Consider the following 22,825-nt stretch of genomic DNA (forward strand, 5'->3'; position numbering starts at 1 on the left):
AAAAAATTTTTTTTTTCGTTTTTTGTTTTCTTAAATTGTTTTCATCATTAAGAATGTATTTCTTTCTCTTGACAACTATTTTTGGTTTTATATTACTCGAAAAAAATTTTTTAAAGCGTAAAAAATCGTTCACTCTCGATTACCTTAATTACTAATTGTTATTTAATAAAAAAAAAAAATCAATTCTATAATTTTACTTTATTTCAAAAATTTATCAACTAAAAAAAAAATTTAATTTTTATAAATTTTTAGTGACCAAATTTGCCTCTTACATAAAGAAACGGCCGAAAAATATGAAAAAATAATTTTTTCGGAAGTTTCGGCTGGTCCATTTTGCCCCAGGTGTTGTGCGTAGGGCTAGAAATGTGGAATTATAATAATTTTTTTTTAATTTGACGATAAAAATATGAAAAAATCACTTTTTCAAAATTTTGGGCTTGTCCATTTTGCCCCAAATGTCATGCGTAGGGGTAAAAATGCGCAAACATATCGGATTTATAGTAATTAGTCGAAAAAAAAAAAATTTTTTTTTTGGTCAAAATTTCAGGGGGGCCGCTCTGCCCCACCCTCCCCTATATATATTTTTTATTATTGCGACAAAGAACTTAAATACAACTCATTTGTAATTCTCGTTGACTTGTGTCTAATAATATATTTATTATTAAAGTGTAATTAGTAATATCATATATATATGTATATATATATATATATATGATATTAACTAGTTAATTACTTTTTTTAAGGTCTTGAATAAAAGCGATATTTTATCTATTGATAAAAATATTAAAAGCTAATGGATAATTAATAGCTAAAAAAAAACATTTTATTGTGTAGATTTGTGTTATATTTTTGTTTCATACTTTTATAAGGAGAATAATATATTTTTTGTTAAAATATTATCAACAAATAATTAATTGAAATAGCAGATGACTGCAGTCTCAGTTGAAAAGTTTTATTTATTGATAATTAAGGGACTGAAGCAATTGACAAATAAGTAATTTCTTGAGCCATAACGTCGGGATGTGGAGGCGTCACTGGACAATTCATTTGATGGAACCGATGGTTTAAACATACTCTTATTTCTCTCAAATATGTTAAGTCAGTTGTCTGAAAATAAAAATATTGATAATTAAATGAATATGAATATTTAAAATAATGCGGCATTTTAATAAATTAATAGATTGGGATTTTTTAAAATTCATTTCAAAGCTCTGAGTTTAGACGTCAGTTTTTAAATTTTGCAAATTCTTTATCCCCGTACAGAAATCTTGTGCGAATTTCACCCGAGTCTTTTTAGTAATTCAGTAAGTAGATGTCTGGCGCTTGACGCGACTTCGGTTCTTGCTGCAGACACTCGTAAAACATTCAAACTCAAAGTCTTAAGCAAAACTCGCACAAGTATCGAATTATATATTTTACCTGAACAATTACGCGATTGTACCTCTGATATATTGATAATTAATAAATTGTAATGTCATGCAAAGAGTTGATGCAAAGACTTGCGCAAGATATTTTGCTGACGACATATACACATGATCTGCGGCAGATTTGCGCAAGACACTTGACATAACTGTCCCTGTCACTCTACGCATAAATATCGTGGCCCCGATAGAGGGGGCAGAGCGTCAGAGACAGTTATTTGAAATGTCTTGCGGAAATCTGTTGCAGATAATGTGTATGGATCTTTCAAAAATTTATTGCTCACGTCTTTCACAAAAACTGCGTAAGAAATTTCGAACAATGTGTCATACATTAAATATCTACAATATAATTGCATACAATAACATGTGCAAGTGACAGATAAATCTTGCCTGAACATCTGATGAAAGATTTATAGTTACATTAAGACGCAAGACGCGGAAAAAGTTTTCTTAAAGCCGTTTTCACAAGACTCGCGCAAATCTGCTGTAAAATTGTCTTTAAAAAATGAATTGCGTAGTAGTTAATTTTTCTGTGAAAACTTTGCGATAATTGTCTTGCGCAGCCACTTGCCGCAGACATTTTGTCTGCGCAGGAAATACCACAGACCGTAATTTCGTTATATTTTAAAATCCTCTACCCGGATTCCGCCTTTGTTTCAGGTGTCAAAAAATTAGTCAGGTAACTTTTAATAATTCTGTCTAGTTATGAAGTAACTTACCACGTCTTTCCAAGTTGCAATTTCTGGCGTACCATAATGGAGAGAAATAGTATCATATATCTGTTGAAACGTCATTGTAGATCCAGGACGAAAACCTGCTACCTCCAAAATATCACCAAATCTATGTGTATTCCCCAAACTAATTCCCTTTCTGAAGTAACCCTCAATGTCGTTAATAAATATCGAACGTGCTGCACACTTGCCATGTTTGTCCCATTCATGTTGCCAGAAATGTTCATTGTCCGATGATGCCGTGAACCAAATGTTATCTAACGTGTGTCTTATCCCACTCAATTTGCTAGCATCAAAAGGCATATTCTTGACATCACACGCTTTGGGCGGAGCTGTCAGCAAACCTTTCCTGTTTGGCCATAATCCATGAATTGTCCATTTATCTTCTCTCGGCACAGGTGTTGCTCTTCTTGCGTGTGTTGAACGAATCATCGTAGGTGCCCAAAACATAGAAAATGCATAATAATCAAAACAACTTTCAGTTGTTGATCCCGGCCGACCACATTTTATTTTTTTCTGCTGTTTCGGTGTAACATCATCGAGCGTTCTACGGGTCGGTGGTACACCAGGAGTTGGATGTTGACCATTAGGACCTGCAGCTCCTGGGTTATGACCACTGGGTCCTGCAACTCCTGGATTATGACCACTGGGACCTGCAACTCCTGGATTATGACCACTGGGTCCTGCAGCTCCTGGGTTATGACCACTGGGGCCTGCAGCTCCTGGGTTATGACCACTGGGACCTGCAGCTCCTGGGTTATGACCACCAGCAGGATTTTGATTATTATTAGGCTGAGCAGAAGGCCGAGGAGTAGTCATTTTTAGTTGTAGATCTCTAAGTTGCTGTAGTTTCTGTCTCCTCTCATTGGGCGTGAGATTCCTGTTTGATGAAATAGCTTTTTTATGTGCAGTAACGAAAGCTTTAATAGCACCTGGCTGAACTGGCAGCTGCGTAAGATCATTCGAAGTATGGAAATCAGGTACGTGTCTTCTTCTAACAACTCCTGAAACAGGATTTGTTGGGATTGCTACAGCATCATTCTGAAGAAGCTGCCGCATGTCATATCTAGTTCGTGGATCAAAGCTTTGAGGGGCGAAACTTGGTGGGACGGGTGCGGGAGGTGGCGGTGGAGGTGGAGTAGGTGGCGATCTTGGGGGAGAACCAGAACGTGAATTATGTCCACTATTAGATCCTCCAGGTGGTGACTGGTGTTGATGACCAGATCCTCCAGGTAGTGGCTGGTGCTGATGACCAGATCCTCCAGGTAGTGGCTGGTGTTGATGACCAGATCCTCCGGGTGGTGAAGTATGTCTTGGATTACCGAAATTTTGCATCCTTGCGAATGGATTAATTGGACTTGAACTAGATGAAGCTCCGGAAGATGAAGGTTGATAGGGTGAATTCGGTGAATATGATGAACCGTATCCAGATGATGATGATGATGAATGGGATAGTGGAAGATGAGATGGTCTTGCGGATCCAGCTGATGATGTTGATGGTCCTGGTGATGGTGATCGTGCTCTTTGTGGTGAAAAGAGAGAGTTGGCTGGATTATAATGCGTGACATGATTACTTGACGCACGATGTCCTGCAGATCCTGAACGACCGTAAGATGGACGAGTTGGAGATCTTGTTCCTCTGTTGATTATTTAGAAAACGCTGATTGTGGTCTGGGTTTTTGAGGGTGGGAGCTACGGACACGACGCTCGCGATAATAAATTTTGAACAAAAATCTGTTGCAAGTTACCCAGTAAACACATTGACGTAAATTTGACGTCAGAGTGACGTTACGCTATGTCATCATTTACGTAAGATATAAGTCACAAATGTGTCAGGTGTGACTCATTATTTCACACTTTTTTACGTAAGATTATGATGTAAAACTAATGACGTATACGTGACGTAAATGTGATGTCTGTGCGACATCCTATAACGTCAATATGACACACGGGTGATGTCAAAATTATCAATTCCGAAAATATATTTTTGTGAAAAAAAAAATGAAATACCGAATTTTTGATTTGATTATTACCGCGCGAACGCATTGTGAATTCAGAAACAAGATTAGATAACGTTTAATGATGAAAAAATACTGGGCGTCTGCTGGGTTCGAACACGGCACCTCTTGGCTGGTAGTCCTGAACGTTGCTCACTGGTCCACATCACGGGAGTTCAAATCTCGTGCTTAATTGATGTATTTCGAGTAAAATGCCGGAAAAGACAACGTTCATAAATTTTCGTGAAAGATTTTTACAAAATTTAAAAAAACTTTATGAACTTATATGAAAATTTATAGAAACAATATTTGTCGGCCTCGATGATAGTTGTTTAAAATATCATTAAGTTTCATCAAATTTTTTAATTTTTTATTGTGATGTGAAATTTAAAAAATCTTATATAAAATTTTGCGAAATATTAAATAATTCCACAAAATTGTATGAAATTTAATCGATTGAAAAATTGTGATACTAAACTTTAGAATCATAAAACCAAAAGAGTTCAAACTGTCATTACATTTTCTTTGTCATCATGAATGATATTTTCGATATATCATTTAAAAAAATAAAATTAATTTTTTTATGATCACGCTAATGATGTAATCTAAAACTTTTGAATAATCTATTATCGAGTTTATCGATTATTTTGGCCTCAAAAATGTTCGACGTTTAATTGTTATTTTAAAATTACGTCATTGTGATATACGGTAATGACTTTATTCCCGACCCTGATTAAACAAAATGATTAAAAATGATTTCACACGTTAAATGTCCATAAGAGACAGGATTAGAAATGATTTGAAGGATTAAAAAGTATTTAAAATGATTAAAAAACAAATCATTTTAAATCATTTTTAATCATTTTGTTTAATCAGGGGAGTAAAAACAGAATTCCGCCGCACCACCGCCGCACTACCGCCGTGACAACCCGAGTAAAAATGAAATTATTATTTTTATGAAAAAATTATAAATTTTTATCGACCGCCGCACCATAGCTGTGATATTTTGTTGTAAATTATTTTTTATTAGTGATTTAAAAGTGATATATTCTTTTTAATTTCATATAGCACAAGTAAACTTAATAGTCACTGTCGGTAGCGTAACCGAGTCGTTAAAGCGTCGGTCTTTCGTGCGTAAGGTCCCGGGTTCGAATCCTACTAAATCGTGTGCGTTTGGTTGATATTTAGAGCGTTGTTTTCCCTAAATTAAAAATTTCTACTCGGTTAGAAATTAATTTCATCATAAATCTGCTTGATTTCCGCATCATCAAAGAAAAAAAAAAACTACTAAAATTGAGTAAGTCGTTTTTTTTAATTTAGTTGAAATTTCTATACATGGCTATGTATATATTGAAAATTTTAATATATGGCCATATATAATTCACTTTTACCGGACAATTAAATTTCTCTCACCATAAACCGGGTAAATTAATTAATTAATCATAAGATATTTTGGCATATAAATGCCATTTTTTTGTGAAATCGGGGTTATGCTTAAGCATTGGTGCGGCGGTCGTGCAGCGGCGGTGCGGCGGTGCTGGCAGAATACATTTTTAGCGTGCGGCGGAATAGTCCGCCAAACGGCGGTGGTGCAGCGGTGGTGCGGCGGTCGATAAAAAATTCATAATTTTTTCGTAAAAATAATAATTTCATTTTTACTCGGGTTACTACGTAATAATGTGATGTAGATTTTATGTCCATTGTACGTAATACATAAGTCATAACTCTGACGTCATACAGGAGTCATGCTTACATCAATATGATGTCACAAGCTTTACATCATATTAAAGTCATGTAGAACGTCAGATTGACATCCAATTTACATCAGATGCCGTGACATTTCTATGATCTACGTATGACGTCAAAATAAGGTCATGTGTTCACTGGGATATTTTTCTGAGAACTTGGACAAAATGGCCCAGCTGTATAATCTAATAAAATAAATTTTTTTTTTATGAAACAAAATTTAAATTTTATTATTTTTTCAACCCGATCATCGGTCCCGTAAATAAATTTTTTATTATAAATCTTTTAGACTGATTAAAAAAAAATCGACTTATTTTGTTAACTGAAAATTTAATATAATTAATTTTAAGCAACAAAACTTAAGTTATTTAAGAAAATTTTCAGTTAATTGCGAATAACTTACGACTTATGAGAAATGTCGAAAATTGTCTCTGAGATAAGTTGTAGGAAATAAAATGCTCTACAAAAAATGTCGTGTAAAATTTTCCGATAAAGTTGATGGTTGCGTCAAAAAATTTAAAAAATGTAAAAATTTATCGTCAATCTAACTTTAACTTTGAATAACTTTTGAAGAAATAAAAATATCGAAAAATTATAAGAGACCTTTTTTGTAGAGCATCGAATTTCTCATAAGTATATGTCTTGAACATTTAAAAGTATTGGTCCTACCGAGAGCTACAAAATTCCAAAGCTTAAAGAATAAATTTTCCCATGTTATTTAAATGGGAAATAGAAAATCGCGATGCGGCAGTTGTTAATATTAATATTAAGAGCTCGAACTTTCACAGTATTTTTTTTTCGTCATTTCCAACAATATTTTCGATATAATGAAGAAAAAAAAAATTAGTCGATTTTTTTGAATCAGTCTAATATTTATACATAATTGGAAAGTCGTTCAATTTGAGTTTTATTAAAGTATGTAAGCAAATTAAGAGCGAGGAAAAAAAAATAATAAAACAAAAAATTTTTAAAAGTCGGCCTTTGGCTCCCGAGATTTAATTTTTAAAAATATAAATAATTGGAAAATAATTTATTATTTTGTCGAAATAGATTTAAATTATTTTTATCGGCGGCCCGTCGTGCCCCAGTCTCCATTATAGAAAAAAAAAGACCCGGAAAATTTCCATGAGCGGCCTAGATGTTAAAAAAAAATAATAAACTTACGATCTTGATCTAGAACCGAATGGTCGAACCGCGGAGGTCTGATCTAGCAGCAGAGCTGCGATAAAACATGAAACAAAAATATAATTCCACTTCATTATTAATTTTTTTTTGTAAATTTTGACATTCGGCACCCGCGATTGTGATGCTTAACTTTTTTTACCGACGAATATTTCACTACTGAATAAAAAAATTCTTTTCTACCTCCAGTATAAATATTAATTTATTATCTACAATAAATTAATGTTGAATGCTGCGGGCAGGTTTTTACTAATGAGCTTTTAGAAAATGGTTATTACATTAAAGAAGTCGTCACATTATTATTTATGACGCCCAAAGAAAGTTATCGGATTAATTGTAATTTTTTATTTTTAACACATACTACAAATGTACGTCATTGGGCGCGCAGATAAAAAAATATTCAAAATTCTTGAGCGCCGTTTAAATATTTAAATATTGGGCTGAAAATTTCAGCATAGTCATAATTTTACAGATATAAAATCCGAATTTCGATCATTTTTTATATTTTCAAAATTCGTGAGCGACCTCTTGAAAATTTTTTCATCGAGCTGATATTTGGAGAGGCTCTTACTCTGGAGAGCGGTTTTGTGCCCTTTTTTAAGAGTGATGCCAGACTGAAACCAGAGTGTATCCAGAGTGTATTCAGAGTAATTCAAGAGTATAAATTCAGAGTGAATTCAGAGCAAATTCTAAGCAAATCCAATGTAAGTCCAGAATGAACCGAGAGTCTTGCCAGAGTGAAAGTTTTCAGAACGAATCCAAAGTGTTCTTTAAAGTGAAACCACAGTTCAACCAGAGCGAATCTAGAGTGAAACCGAGGTGCTTAACGTGTGGGTGTATCACAAGGAAATAAGGAGTAAAAATTCAGAGTAAATTCCAAAAAAGTTCAACAAAACAAATTTTAATTAATGCTCAATTTTTATATCCTTCTTTTATAAGGAGAATAATATATTTTTTGTTATAAAATAATCATAAAAAAATTAATTGAAATAGCAGATGACTGCAGTCTCAGTTAAAAAGTTTTATTTATTGATAATTAAGGAAGTGAAGCAATTGAAAAATAAGTAATTTCTTGAGCCATAACGTCGGCATGTGGAGGCGTCACTGGACAATCCATTTGATGGAACCGATGGTTTAAACATACTCTTATTTCTCTCAAATATGTTAAGTCAGTTGTCTGAAAATAAAAATATTATTGATTAAATGAATATGAATATTTAAAATAATGCGGCATTTTAATAAATTAATAGATTGGAATTTTTGAAAATTCATTTCAAAGCTCAAGTTTAGACGTCAGTTTTTAAATTTTGCGAATTCTTTATCCCCGTACAGAAATCTTGTGCGAATTTCACCCGAGTCTTTTTAGTAATTCAGTAAAAGTAGATGTCTGGCGCTTGACGCGACTTCGGTTTTTGCTGCAGACACTTGTAAAACATTCAAACTCAAAGTCTTAAGCAAAACTCGCACAAGTATCGAATTATATATTTTACCTGAACAATTACGCGACTGTACCTCTGATATATTGATAATTAATAAATTGTAATGTCATGCAAAGAGTTGATGCAAAGACTTGCGCAAGATATTTTGCTGACGACATATACACATGATCTGCAACAGATTTGCGCAAGACACTTGACATAACTGTCTCTGTCACTCTACGCATAAATATCGTGGCCCCGATAGAGGGGGCAGAGCGCCAGAGACAGTTATTTAAAATGTCTTGCGGAAATCTGTTGCAGATAATGTGTATGGATCTTTCAAAAATTTATTGCTCACGTCTTTCACAAAAACTGCGTAAGAAATTTCGAACAATGTGTCATACATTAAATGTCTACAATATAATTGCATACAATAACATGTGCAAGTGACAGATAAATCTTGCCTGAACATCTGATGAAAGATTTATAGTTACATTAAGACGCAAGACGCGGAAAAAGTTCTTAAAGCCGTTTTCACAAGACTCGCGCAAATCTGTTGTAAAATTGTCTTTAAAAAATGAGTTGCGTAGTAGTTAATTTTTCTGTGAAAACTTTGCGATAATTGTCTTGCGCAGCCACTTGCCGCAGACATTTTGTTTGCGCAGGAAATACCACAGACCGTAATTTCGTTATATTTTAAAATCCTCTACCCGAATTCCGTCTTTGTTTCAGGTGTTAAAAAATTAGTCAGGTAACTTTTAATAATTTTGTTCTGTTATGAAGTAACTTACCACGTCTTTCCAAATTACAATTTCTGGCGTACCATAATTGAGAGAAATAGTATCATATATCTGTTGAAACGTCATTGTAGACCCAGGACGAAAACCTGCTACCTCCAAAATATCACCAAATCTATGTGTATTTCCCAAACTAATTCCCTTTCTGAAGTAACCCTCAACGTCGTTAATAAATATCGAACGTGCTGCACACTTGCCATGTTTGTCCCATTCATGGTGCCAGAATTGTTCATTGTCTGATGATGCCGTGAACCAGTTGTTTTCTAACGTGTGTCTTATCCCATTCAATTTGCTAATATCAAAAGGCATATTCTTGACATCACACGCTTTGGGCGGAGCTGGCAGCAAACCTTTCCTGTTTGGCCATAATCCATGAATTGTCCATTTATCTTCTCTCGGCACAGGTGTTGCTCTTCTTGTGTGTGTTGAACGAATCACCGTAGGTAACCAAAACATAGAAAATGTATAAAAATCAAAACAACTTTCAGTTGTTGATCCCGGCTTGCCACATTTTATTTTTTTCTGCTGTTTCGGTGTAACATCGTCTAGCGTTTTACGGGTTTTCTGTACACCAGGAGTTGGATGCTGACCATTATGACCCCCAGCATTTTGATTCTGACCATTGTGACCCCCAGCATTTTGATTCTGACCATTATGACCCCCAGCATTTTGATTCTGACCATTGTGACCCCCAGCATTTTGATTCTGACCATTGAGACCCCCAGCATTTTGATTCTGACCAGCAGCAGGATTTTGATTATTATTAGGCTGAGCAGAAGGCCGAGGAGTAGTTATTTTTAGTTGTAGATCTCTGATTTGCTGTAGTTTTTGTCTCCTCTCATTGGGCGTGATATTCCTGTTTGATGAAACAATTTTTCTATGTGCAGTAACGAAAGCTTTAATAGCACCTGGCTGAACTGGCAGCTGCGTAAGATCATTCGAAGTATGGAAATCAGGTACGTGTCTTCTTGTAGCTAGTCCTGAAACAGGATTTGTTGGGATTGGTACAGCATCATTCTGAAGAAGCTGCCGCATGTTATATCTAGTTCGTGGATCAAAGCTTTGAGCGGCGAAACTTGGCGGTACGGGTGGGGGTGTGGGTGCGGGAGGTGGAGGTGGAGGTGGAGTAGGTGGGGGAGAACCAGAACGTGAATTATGTCCACTATTAGATCCTCCGGGTGGTGACTGGTGTTGATGACTAGATCCTCCGGGTGGTGACTGGTGTTGATGACTAGATCCTCCGGGTGGTGACTGGTGTTGATGACTAGATCCTCCGGGTGGTGACTGGTGTTGATGACTAGATCCTCCGGGTGGTGACTGATGCTGATTACCAGATCCTCCGGGTGGTGACTGATGCTGATTACCAGATCCTCCGGGTGGTGAAGTATGTCTTGGATTAGCGAAATTTTGCATCCTTGCGAATGGATTTACAGAAGATGACGAAGCTCCAGAAGTTGAAGGTTGATAGGGTGAATTCGGTGAATTTGATGAACCGTATCCAGCTGATGATGTTGATGGTCTTGGTGATGGTGATCGTGCTCTTTGTTGTGAATAGAGAGAGTTGGCTGGATCATAATGCGCGACGTGATTACTTGACGCACGATGTCCTACAGATCCTGAACGACCGTAAGATGGACGAGTTGGAGATCTTGTTCCTCTGTTGATTATTTAGAGAACGCTGATTGTAGTCTGGGTTTTTGAGGGTGGGAGCTACGGACACGACGCTCGCGATAAAAAATTTTGAAAAAAAATCTGTTGCAAGTTTTTCTGAAACCTGGGCAAAATGGCCCGGCTGTATAATCTAATAAAATAAATTTTTTTTTTTATGAAACAAAATTTAAATTTTATTATTTTTTCAACCCGATCGTCGGTCCCGTAAATAAATTTTTTTTATTATAAATATTTATTAGACTGATTCAAAAAAATCGACAAATTTTTTTTTTTCTCTATTATATCGAAAATATTGTTGGAAATGACGAAAAAAAAAAATACTGTGAAAGTTCGAGCTCTTAATATTAATATTAACAACTGCCGCATCACAATTTTCTATTTCCCATTTAAATAACATGGGAAAATTTATTCTTTAAGCTTTGGAATTTTGTAGCTCTCGGTAGGACCAATACTTTTAAATGTTCAAGACATATACTTATGAGAAATTCGATGCTCTACAAAAAAGGTCTCTTATAATTTTTCGATATTTTTATTTTGTAACGGGGTGGAATCCTTCCACATTACATTTTAAATTAAATTTCGACTCGCGCCAAAAGATCCGCCCTCCTTCTTCAACAACTGTCAACAACTGAAGAAAATACAGTCACTGAAGCGCCGGGGTCACTACGGTCGAGTCTCGACTTTTGGTTTTAGGGGTTGGCCAACCTGAGTGGAGAGGCACGAGGGCCAGAGACGACGAGCGATCGGTCTCTTGGCTCGCAGCAACCGCCTAAGGATGGAAACGGAATTCAAAAAATCGATTTTCGATTTTTCGATTAATCGTAATTTTTGTAATTATAAGAATCGATTAATCGTTGTTCACAATCGATTTTAATCGATTTTTTCGGTTATTCTATCATTCAAGCAAACTATTGCATACAATATGATAATTTACTTAAAAGACAAAGATTCAAAACTTATATTTATATTGTAACTTTTATTTCAACATATCCATACTTTTAAGCTATATCAACATACAAGAACAACAATTTAAAATATTCGAAAACAAACACTTAAACCTATTAGATCTAAATGATTTCTCCGTACTTATCGTTTATACTTGACATATTTGTTGATTTGGTGTTTGTTATGAATCACAGGAACTTATTTGGAAATTTAAATTGCAAACAGCGGTAAAAAAGACTATTAGTACTAAAAAATATGTAGTCATGAGAGAGTTATTAAAAAAATGTAAGCAGTTATGTGTTACTAGCGATAAGTTATTAGGCATAATCACACACAGAGAATTTTACGGTATTTTTTGCATCAAAAATTTATAGAAAAATTACTATAGTCATAGTAACATGAGGACATTTTGATCATAGTAACAAATGATACTGTAGAAATTTTTAAAATACATCGAACAGAATTTACAAGGTGCATTGTAATTTTGAAAAAGCAACAGACAAAATTTATACCAACTGCATACTAAATATTCTGATTTAGCCTGGTAAATTTTACTATGCAGTTGGTATGAATTTTACTTGTTGCTTTGTCAAAATTACAATGCACCTTGTGAATTCTGTTCGATGTATTTCAAAAATTTCTACAGTATTGGTAATTTGTACAATAATTCCATACTGTCCTCATGTTACTATGACTATAGTAATTTGTGTATAAATTTTTGATGCAAAAAATACTGTAAATTCTCTGCGTGAACAGATCTCGTCTTTATATTTTCCATTTGCATGAAAATAGCATCTGCGGACTTTGGTGCGCTGCTGTTGCGACGTCAACCGTACTAAAGTCGGAAGCTTGAAGTCGATTATCAATCGATTTCGATGACGATAGTTCGATTGTAAAAAATCGATTATTTTGAGTGAAAAATCGATTTTCGATTAAAATCGAAGTCGACTTTACCATCCCTACAACCGCCGTGGACGGACGTGCCTTTCTATCAACTACCACTAACATCTTGGTTTCCACAAGTTTCTATCTACTACTACTACTATTACCCGTGCTGCTACACTGTAAAAAAAAATTCCTGACGTCAAACCAGATTCGTTTGGCTCAAGTACTCCGTGCGTTTGGATACAGCCAAGCGCGTCAAGCGATTGAGTCTACCGCCCTCTACGTTTGACAGTATATTTTGCTTCAACTGAGAGTTTCTTGAGGGAAGGTACCAAGTCGTTTGAACTAACTCGATAGTATTTGATATAACTCAATAACTTTTTTCACTTAAAAAAATATAGAAATTAGTTCAAGTCATTGATGCTGTTGATACAATAATGATTTTTGTTTTATCTAAAATAATTAAAAATTTCACTCAAAGTAAATTGTGAGGTGATTGAAGGTATGAATTTTTAGTTAAGTCAAAAGTTTATTAAAGCAAATGAATTTTAGTGTTGAAAATAATATTTTTGTAGGTTCGTTGAAACTGTCCTTGCTATTGATTCAATAAAAAATCGAATTGTTTCAAACTGCTGTATTGCATTGATCCAAAAAAACAGTAATCTGCATCAAGTGAATATTGCCTTTAATTATTTCATCAATAATTAATTTTAAAAAAAATTTTTTTTTCTTACGTATTTTTTTGATTTTATTTTTATTATTATTATTATTATTTTTTTTTTTATTAAGTATTGAGACAATTACATTATATTATTATTATTATTATTATTATATTATGTACATTACACTTTACAAATAATTCTGACATACTCAGTTTTTGGTGAAAAATTAAATAATCGTAGAATTGGTATCCGAAGGAATCGAACCCAGCACCTTACGCGCGAGAGTCAGGCGCTTTACCGCTACGCTACGGGACCAGTAGGAAAATTTGAGTTTAGTTGTGCTTCTAGTACTTTGTTCTCATATTAAATGGATATATACAGTCAATTGCTTATACATTGATCTAAACGTGATAAATATGTGACTCTTTCAATGAATAAATTTTTTTATTTAACCGATAATATAAAAACTTTCATTCAAATATAGTTCGATATTTAGTAACGAAAACATTTATATTCTTGTCGAATATTTTTCAGTTTTAATGTGAGTGCGTCAAATTATTCCTACAACCTCGTTGGATTCTCTCTCCAAGAAACTCGTCGGTTGACACGACACGTTCGGTATTATAAGAAACTACTTTTGTTTCATTGAAACATGTGAAGTTGTCAAACTAAACATTTCAAGAGTTTCGGTTGAATTTCTAAAAATTGAAAAGTTTGCTTCAACAATTTTTTATTTTTAAATCAAGTACATCCAAACTTTAATTAAAATATATTTTACTATTCGTTCAAATGTTAATTTCATTACGGTCAAACTTTAAAACTTTAATATAAACGCTTAATCAATTTCTAATAATCGAGTAGAGATTTTCATTCAATAAAAATGATTTTCTTGAGACAAACTAGTTTTCGTTGGTTCAAACGAATTTGGTTTCACTGAAGAGGAAATTTGTCAAACTCTTAGGGAGTTTGATGTCAGTACCTTATTTTTTACAGTGTAGTCATCATTCAAATTGGGCCAAGAGCATATAAGCCCACGGCTCGTGGAAGCTTATTTCTTTTATTAAGTTTATTAAGTTTATTAACGGTTATTTATATAATAATTATTGTGGATTGGATCTGGTCGATGGGAAAGGAATGGAACGGTTTGGTGGACTTGGAAGGAAGGACTGGGTCTGGTTTTGGTCTTGGAGGAAAAGGATCGTTGGAATAAGAAGGACTGGTTAAGGTTGGAGATTGTTGGAGTAAGTCAGCTCGTTTGTCTTATTGTCGGGTTGACTATTCATTTGTTAAATAATATTTTATTAATTGAGGAGTCGTTATTTGTTAAAGTAGTCGAGCCAATTTGTTAGAGTCAGTAGAGTCACATTGTTGTTTATAAAATTAGTCGAGTCAGTGTCATCCGTCATTTTGGTTATTGTTCATCTCATTAATTATCTGTAAAGCGGCATCGTCAAATAAATGCCATTGTTTTATATTTAAATTGAACATATAAATTTAATCTACCACAACCTTTCTAATAAGTTAGGTATAAGAAATTCTCTCTTCATATTTTAATACTGTGTGGTCCAGTAAGGGGCTTACCCTCACCTGGAGATACTGAGTTCAGCTGGACAGGTTTGCAAGACACCTTAAGTTTTGCACATGTGTGGGACACTTATTGTATTGAGACCACGATCACAAATTAATATAATAAGTGCACCCATTACAATTTCTTCAAAACTTATTCAAAGTTTAAGTTAGATTGACGATAAATTTTTACATTTTTTAAATTTTTTGACGCAACCATCAACTTTATTGGAAAATTTTACAGGACATTTTTTGTAGAGCATTTTATTTCCTACAACTTATCTCAGAGACAATTTTTGATATTTCTCATAAGTCGTAAGTTATTCGCAATTAACTGAAAATTTTCTTAAATAATTTAAATTTTGTTGCTTAAAATTAATTATATTAAATTTTTAGTTAATTGCGAATAACTTACGACTTGTGAGAAATATCAAAAATTTTCTCCGAGATAAGTTGTAAGAAGTAAAATGCTCTACAAAAAATGTCGTGTAAAATTTTCCGATAAAGTTGATGGTTGCGTCAAACAATTTAAAAAATGTAAAAATTTATCGTCAATCTAACTTTAACTTTGAATAACTTTTGAAGAAATAAAAATATCGAAAAATTATAAGAGACCTTTTTTGTAGAGCATCAAATTTCCCATAAGAATATGTCTTGAACATTTGAAAGTATTGGTCCTACCGAGAGCTACAAAATTCCAAAACTTAAAGAATAAATTTTCCCATGTTATTTAAATGGGAAATAGAAAATCGCGATGCGGCAGTTGTTAATATTAATATTGAGAGCTCAAACTTTCACAGTATTTTTTTTCGTCATTTCCAACAATATTTTCGATATAATGAAGAAAAAAAAAATTAGTCGATTTTTTTGAATCAGTCTAATATTTATACATAATTGGATAGTCGTTTAATTTGAGTTTTATTAAAGTATGTAAGCAAATTAAGAGGGAGGAAAAAAAAATGATAAAACAAAAAATTTTTCAAAGTCGGCCTTTGGCTCCCGAGATTTAATTTTTAAAAATATAAATAATTGGAAAATAATTTATTATTTTGTCGAAATAGATTTAAATTATTTTTATCGGCGGCCCGTCGTGCCCCAGTCTCCATTATAGAAAAAGAAAGACCCGGAAAATTTCCATGAGCGGCCTAGATGTTAAAAAAAAATAATAAACTTACGATCTTGATCTAAAACCGGGTGGTCGAATCGCGGAGGTCTGATCTAGCAGCAGAGCTGCAATAATGCATGCAGCAAAAATATAATTCCACTTCATTATTAATTTTTTTTTGTAAATTTTGACATTCGGCACCCGCGATTGTGATGCTTAACTTTGTTTACAGACGAATATTTCACTACTGAATAGAAAAATCGGTTTATTCCTGCAGTAGAAGTATTAATTTATTATCTACAATTAATTAATTTCAAGTGCTGGACGCAGGTCGTCTTTACTAATTAGCCTTTATACAATGGTAATCACTTAAAAAAAGTCATCAGATCATTATCTATGACGTCAATGAAAAGTTATCGGACTAATTGGAATTAATCATTTTTAACACGTACTCCAAATGTACGTCATTGCCCTGATTAAACAAAATGATTAAAAATGATTTCACACGTTGAATGTCCATAAGAGACAGGATTAGAAATGATTTGAAGGATTTAAAAGTATTTAAAATGATTAAAAAACAAATCATTTTTAATCATTTTGTTTAATCAGGGTGGGCGCGCAAATAAAAAAAAATATTCAAAATTCTTGAGCGCCGTTTAAATATTTAAATATTGGGCTGAAAATTTCAGCATAGTCATAATTTTACAGATATAAAATATTGCTGCCACGAGGAAGAAAAAATTTAGAAACAAGAAGTCCGAATTCCAATCATTTTTGATATTTTCAAAATTCGTGAGCGACCTCTTGAAAATTTTTTATCGAGCTAATTTTTGGAGAGGCTTCTTAAAACCTCTTAAACCAACAAATTTTCATTAGAAACTCGAAAAAAAAATAGTCGGTTTTTTTGGGCCACCCTAATATATATATTAGTGATTCATTTCCGCAAAAGTTTTTTTTTTAAGTCCTCAAGCAAAATCTCAATCTACATCGAAAAAAAAAAATTCTCACCAAATATGAGCTCTTAATTCCGATGCTAAGTACTTGCCATTTGATTTTAAAGATTTCCCATTTAAAATACACGTAAATTAAATTACATTTTTTTTAACTTTCTAATACTCAGCTGCGTTTCATGATATCAAGGCGGTTTTGGTCGCAAATTGTAGGGCATTTAGTGTTCTTCAAAAGTGCCCATAGTTACTTAGCTGCAATTCCAGCTGTTTCACTTGTGTCCGTTGCGGAACTCATTTTTCCTATGAAATTGACCTTTATTGGGTTGCAGAACATAAACTAATGAAAGTACATCAAAAATGTTTAGAAAAATTTTATAGGAAATTTTATTCTCTTCAAAAAAAGTCCTATGAATCAAGTCGCTAAAGTCCATAGTTTCCGAGTTATAATCATTTTAATGATTTGATTAATAAAATGTCAATTATAATTTATTTTTATATTATATTTTTCAAATTATTAAAATGATTATAACTCGGACTTGACTCGTAGGACTTTTTTTGCAGGGAATAAAATTTCCTATAAAATTTTTATGAACATTTTTGTGATATTTTATCTATTGATAAAACGATTAAGAGCCAATGGATAATTAATACCCCAGCAGTATGGAATATATATTGGAACCACTCTGGAACCAGAGTCAGAATGGAACCATACTGATTCCAGAGCGGTTTTGTGCCCTTTTTTAAGAGTGATGCCAGACTGAAACCAGAGTATTCCCAGAGTGTATTCAGAGTAATTCAAGAGTATAAATTCAGAGTGAATTCAGAGCAAATTCTAAGCAAATCCAATGTAAGTCCAGAATGAACCGAGAGTCTTGCCAGAGTGAAAGTTTTCAGAACGAATCCAAAGTGTTCTTTAAAGTGGAACCACAGTTCAACCAGAGCGAATCTAGAGTGAAACCGAGGTGCATAACGTGTGGGTGTATCACAAGTAAATAAGGAGTAAAAACTCAGAGTGAATCCCAAAAAAGTTCAACAAAACAAATTTTAAATAATGCTCAATTTTTATATCCTTCTTTTATAAGGAAAATAATATATTTTTTGTTATAAAATAATCATAAAATAATTAATTGAAATAGCAGATGACTGCAGTCTCAGTTAAAAAGTTTTATTTATTAATAATTAAGGGACTGAAGCAATTGACAAATAAGTAATTTCTTGAGCCATAACGTCGGCATGTGGAGGCGTTACTGGACAATCCATTTGATGGAACCGATGGTTTAAACATACTCTTATTTCTCTCAAATATGTTAAGTCAGTTGTCTGGAAATAAAAATATTAATAATTAAATGAATATGAATATTTAAAATAATGCGGCATTTTAATAAATTAATAGATTGGGATTTTTTAAAATTCATTTCAAAGCTCTAAGTTTAGACGTCAGTTTTTAAATTTTGCGAATTCTTTATTCCCGTACAGAATCTTGTGCAAATTTCACCCGAGTCTTTTTAGTAATTCAGTAAGTAGATGTCTGGCGCTTGACGCGACTTCGGTTCTTGCTGCAGACACTTGTAAAACATTCAAACTCAAAGTCTTAAGCAAAACTCGCACAAGTATCGAATTATATATTTTACCTGAACAATTACGCGACTGTACCTCTGATATATTGATAATTAATAAATTGTAATGTCATGCAAAGAGTTGATGCAAAGACTTGCGCAAGATATTTTGCTGACGACACATACACATGATCTGCAGCAGATTTGCGCAAGACACTTGACATAACTGTCTCTGCCACTCTACGCATAAATATCGTGACCCCGATAGAGGGGGCAGAGCGCCAGAGACAGTTATTTGAAATGTCTTGCGGAAATCTGTTGCAGATAATGTGTATGGATCTTTCAAAAATTTATTGCTCACGTCTTTCACAAAAACTGCGTAAGAAATTTCGAAAAATGTGTCATACATTAAATGTCTACAATATAATTGCATACAATAACATGTGCAAGTGACAGATAAATCTTGCCTGAACATCTTTTGAAAGATTTGTAGTTACATTAAGACGCAAGACGCGGAAAAAGTTTTCTTAAAGCCGTTTTCACAAGACTCGCGCAAAACTGCTGTAAAATTGTCTTTAAAAAATGAATTGCGTAGTAGTTAATTTTTCTGTGAAAACTTTGCGATAATTGTCTTGCACAGCCACTTGCCGCAGACATTTTGTCTGCGCAGGAAATACCACAGACCGTAATTTCGTTATATTTCCAAATTCTCTACCCGGATTCCGTCTTTGTTTCAGGTGTTAAAAAATTAGTCAGGTAACTTTTAACAATTTTGTTCGGTTATGAAGTAACTTACCACGTCTTTCCAAATTGCAATATCTGGCGTACCATAATGGAGAGAAATAGTATCATATATCTGTTGAACCGTCATTGTAGATCCAGGACGAAAACCTGCTGCCTCCAAAATATCACCAAATCTATGTGTATTCCCCAAACTAATTCCCTTTCTGAAGTAACCCTCAATGTCGTTAATAAATATCGAACGTGCTGCACACTTGCCATGTTTGTCCCATTCATGGTGCCAGAATTGTTCATTGTCTGATGATGCCGCGAACCAGTTGTTTTCTAACGTGTGTCTTATCCCATTCAATTTGCTAGCATCAAAAGGCATATTCTTGACATCACACGCTTTGGGCGGAGCTGTCAGCAAACCTTTCCTGTTTGGCCATAATCCATGAATTGTCCATTTATCTTCTCTCGGCACAGGTGTTGCTCTTCTTGCGTGTGTTGAACGAATCATCGTAGGTAACCAAAACATAGAAAATGCATAATAATCAAAACAACTTTGAGTTGTTGATCCCGGCTTGCCACATTTTATTTTTTTCTGCTGTTTCGGTGTAACATCGTCCAGCGTTTTACGGGTTTTCTGTACACCAGGAGTTGGATGCTGACCATTATGACCCCCAGCATTTTGATTCTGACCATTATGACCCCCAGCATTTTGATTCTGACCATTATGACCCCCAGCATTTTGATTCTGACCATTATGACCCCCAACATTTTGATTCTGACCATTAAGACCCCCAGCATTTTGATGCTGACCAGCAGCAGCATTTTGGTTATTATTAGGAAGTTGTACAGAAGATCCAGGTGTAGCCATTTTTCGTTGTAAATCTTTAAGATGCTGATGTCTCTGTCTCCTCTGATCAGGCGTGAGATTTTTGTTTGACGAAACAATTTTTTTATGTACAGTAGCGAAATATTTAATAGTACCTGGCTGAATGTTTATATTCGAAAGATCTTTCGAATTATGGACATCAGGTACGTCTCTTCTTCTAACTAGTCCTGAAACAGGATTTGTTGGGATTGGTACAGCATCATTCTGAAGAAGCTGTCTCATGTCATATTTCCTTCGTGGATCGAAGCTTTGAGCGGCGAAACTTGGCGGTACGGGTGGGGGTGTGGGTGCGGGAGGTGGAGGTGGAGGTGGAGGTGGAGTAGGTGGCGTAGATCTCGGGGGAGAACCAGAACGTGCATTATATCCACTAGTAGATGCTCTGGGTGGTGACTGGGGTCGGCTAGTAGATGCTCTGGGTGGTGACTGGGGTCGGCTAGTAGTTGCTCTGGGTGGTGAAGTATGTCTTTGATTATTTAAATTTGGCATTCTTGCGAATGGATTTACAGAAGATGACGAGCCTCCAGATGTTGAAGGTTGATTGGATGAAGCTCCAGCTGAAGGTCCAGCACCTGATGTTGCTTGTCCTGATTGTGGTGAACCTCCTCTTGGTGATGAAAAGAGAGAGTTGGCTGGATTATATTGCGCGACGTGATTACTTGACGCACGATGTGTGTTTTGTGATCCTGATCGACCGTGATTTTGACGAACTGGAGATCTTGTTATTCTGTTGATTATTTAGAAAACGCTGATTGTAGTCTGGGTTTTTGAGGGTGGGAGCTACGGACACGACGCTCGCGATAAAAAATTTTGAAAAAAAATCTGTTGCAAGTTTTTCTGAAACCTGGGCAAAATGGCCCGGCTGTAGAATCTAATAAAATAAATTTTTTTTTTATGAAACAAAATTTAAATTTTATTATTTTTTCAACCCGATCGTCGGTCTCGTAAATAAATTTTTTTTATTATAAATATTTATACATAATTGGATAGTCGTTTAATTTGAGTTTTATTAAAGTATGTAAGCAAATTAAGAGCGAGGAAAAAAAAATAATAAAACAAAAAATTTTAAAAATAATTTTTAAAAGTCGGCCTTTGGCTCCCGAGGAGATTTAATTTTTAAAAATATAAATAATTGGAAAATAATTTATTATTTTGTCGAAATAGATTTAAATTATTTTTATCGGCGGCCCGTCGTGCCCCAGTCTCCATTATAGAAAAAAAAAGACCCGGAAAATTTCCATGAGCGGCCTAGATGTTAAAAAAAATAATAAACTTACGATCTTGATCTAGAACCGAATGGTCGAACCGCGGAGGTCTGATCTAGCAGCAGAGCTGCGATAAAACATGAAGCAAAAATATAATTCCACTTCATTATTAATTTTTTTCTGTAAATTTTGACATTCGGCACCAGCGATTGTGATGCTTAACTTTTTTTACAGATGAATATCTCACTACTGAATAGAAAAATCGGTTTATTCCTGCAGTAGAAGTATTAATTTATTATCTACAATTAATTAATTTCAAGTGCTGGACGCAGGTCGTCTTTACTAATTAGCCTTTATACAATGGTAATCACTTAAAAAAAGTCATCAGATCATTATCTATGACGTCAATGAAAAGTTATCGGACTAATTGGAATTATCCGTTTTTAACACGTACTCCAAATGTACGTCATTGGGCGCGCAGATAAAAAAATTTAAAAATAAAAAAGCGCACCTCCTAATCACTCAAATAATTGTAATTATCCCTATTCTATTTTTTCTTATTACTGTTATCATCAATATGTACACTAGGATGCGTTATTTCGGAGCAACATTTTTTTTTTAAGCGCATATGGAAAAAATCATAGTTCAACACAAAAAAAAAATTTTTCCCATAAGATAAAAAATTCCCATTTAAATAACACGGGAAAATTTTTTTTTTACTCTGAGTATTTTTAACTCGTTAACAAACCAATAGATCGAATAGACTAATACATATTTTTGTGGGAAATTGAACGCTCTACAAAAAAGGTCTCTTATCATTTTTTGATAAATCGATCTGTTCAAAAGTTATTGGAGGTCGAAGTCAAATTTTCAGTAAATTTCTAGATCTTTTTACTTTTCCGGCGAAACTATCAGACTTATCACAAAATGTAATGAGGTCTTTTTTGTTGACAATTTTATTCTCTACAAATTATTACTGATAAAGTTTTTTAAAATTCCGCATTGGTTTCTAGTTATTTATATTTTAATACTAAGCTCTTAAAAAAAGTTGTGTTCTGATCGATTTCAGAAGCTTGTCATTAAAATGGAAATAACTAGAAACCAATGCGGAATTTTGAAAAACTTTATCAGTGATAATTTGTAGAGAATAAAATTGTCAACAAAAAAGACCCTGTGACATTTTGTGATAACTCTGATAGTTTCGCCGGAAAAGTAAAAAGATCTCCAACTTTACTTCGAGCTCTAATAACTTTTGAATAGATCGATTTATCAAAAAATGATAAGAGACCTTTTTTGTAGAGCGTTCAATTTTCCACAAAATTATGTATTAGTCTAATCGATCTATTGATTTGTTAACGAGTTAAAAATACTCA

At 33.9% G+C, this 22,825-nt stretch overlaps 3 protein-coding genes across 3 annotated transcripts; all 3 read right to left on the bottom strand.

The window, feature by feature from the left end:
- Positions 1 to 966: 966 nt before the first annotated feature.
- LOC130678183 (spidroin-2-like) lies at positions 967 to 7,454 on the bottom strand. Its single transcript, XM_057485246.1, has 4 exons — positions 7,439 to 7,454; positions 7,060 to 7,114; positions 2,141 to 3,791; positions 967 to 1,107 (listed from the first exon to the last, which is right to left on the bottom strand). The coding sequence occupies exons 1-4, from the start codon at positions 7,452 to 7,454 to the stop codon at positions 967 to 969; spliced, it is 1,863 nt and encodes a 620-aa protein (XP_057341229.1).
- A 539-nt stretch (positions 7,455 to 7,993) lies between these two features.
- On the bottom strand, positions 7,994 to 16,385 carry LOC130669575 (integrator complex subunit 6 homolog). Its single transcript, XM_057472561.1, has 3 exons — positions 16,197 to 16,385; positions 9,287 to 10,949; positions 7,994 to 8,254 (listed from the first exon to the last, which is right to left on the bottom strand). Exons 1-3 carry the CDS (start codon positions 16,289 to 16,291, stop codon positions 8,114 to 8,116), a joined length of 1,899 nt encoding a protein of 632 aa, XP_057328544.1. The 5' UTR covers positions 16,292 to 16,385; the 3' UTR covers positions 7,994 to 8,113.
- Positions 16,386 to 18,136: 1,751 nt separating this feature from the next.
- LOC130669600 (uncharacterized protein DDB_G0284459-like) lies at positions 18,137 to 20,787 on the bottom strand. The gene is made up of 2 exons (XM_057472588.1): positions 19,429 to 20,787; positions 18,137 to 18,396 (listed from the first exon to the last, which is right to left on the bottom strand). Exons 1-2 carry the CDS (start codon positions 20,734 to 20,736, stop codon positions 18,256 to 18,258), a joined length of 1,449 nt encoding a protein of 482 aa, XP_057328571.1. The 5' UTR covers positions 20,737 to 20,787; the 3' UTR covers positions 18,137 to 18,255.
- Between the last annotated feature and the right edge of the window lie 2,038 nt (positions 20,788 to 22,825).

Source organism: Microplitis mediator, chromosome 1 (assembly GCF_029852145.1).
Source record: "Microplitis mediator isolate UGA2020A chromosome 1, iyMicMedi2.1, whole genome shotgun sequence".
In the NCBI taxonomy this organism is placed as follows: Eukaryota; Metazoa; Arthropoda; class Insecta; order Hymenoptera; family Braconidae; genus Microplitis; species Microplitis mediator.

What these genes read in the sequence shown, in the direction of transcription:
- LOC130678183 (XM_057485246.1), bottom strand. An exon ending in TTCGGTTCTAGATCAAGATC is followed by an intron (nt 3,792 to 7,059) that starts GTAAGTTTATTA and finishes AATAATCAACAG; the next exon opens with AGGAACAAGATCTCCAACTC. An exon ending in TTGCAACTTGGAAAGACGTG is followed by an intron (nt 1,108 to 2,140) that starts GTAAGTTACTTC and finishes TTTTATTTTCAG; the next exon opens with ACAACTGACTTAACATATTT.
- LOC130669575 (XM_057472561.1), bottom strand. Translation starts at nt 16,291, where the DNA reads ATGAAGTGGAATTATATTTTTGCTGCATGCATTATTGCAGCTCTGCTG. An exon ending in CCCGGTTTTAGATCAAGATC is followed by an intron (nt 10,950 to 16,196) that starts GTAAGTTTATTA and finishes AATAATCAACAG; the next exon opens with AGGAACAAGATCTCCAACTC. An exon ending in TTGTAATTTGGAAAGACGTG is followed by an intron (nt 8,255 to 9,286) that starts GTAAGTTACTTC and finishes TTTTATTTTCAG; the next exon opens with ACAACTGACTTAACATATTT.
- LOC130669600 (XM_057472588.1), bottom strand. Translation starts at nt 20,736, where the DNA reads ATGCCAAATTTAAATAATCAAAGACATACTTCACCACCCAGAGCAACT. An exon ending in TTGCAATTTGGAAAGACGTG is followed by an intron (nt 18,397 to 19,428) that starts GTAAGTTACTTC and finishes TTTTATTTCCAG; the next exon opens with ACAACTGACTTAACATATTT.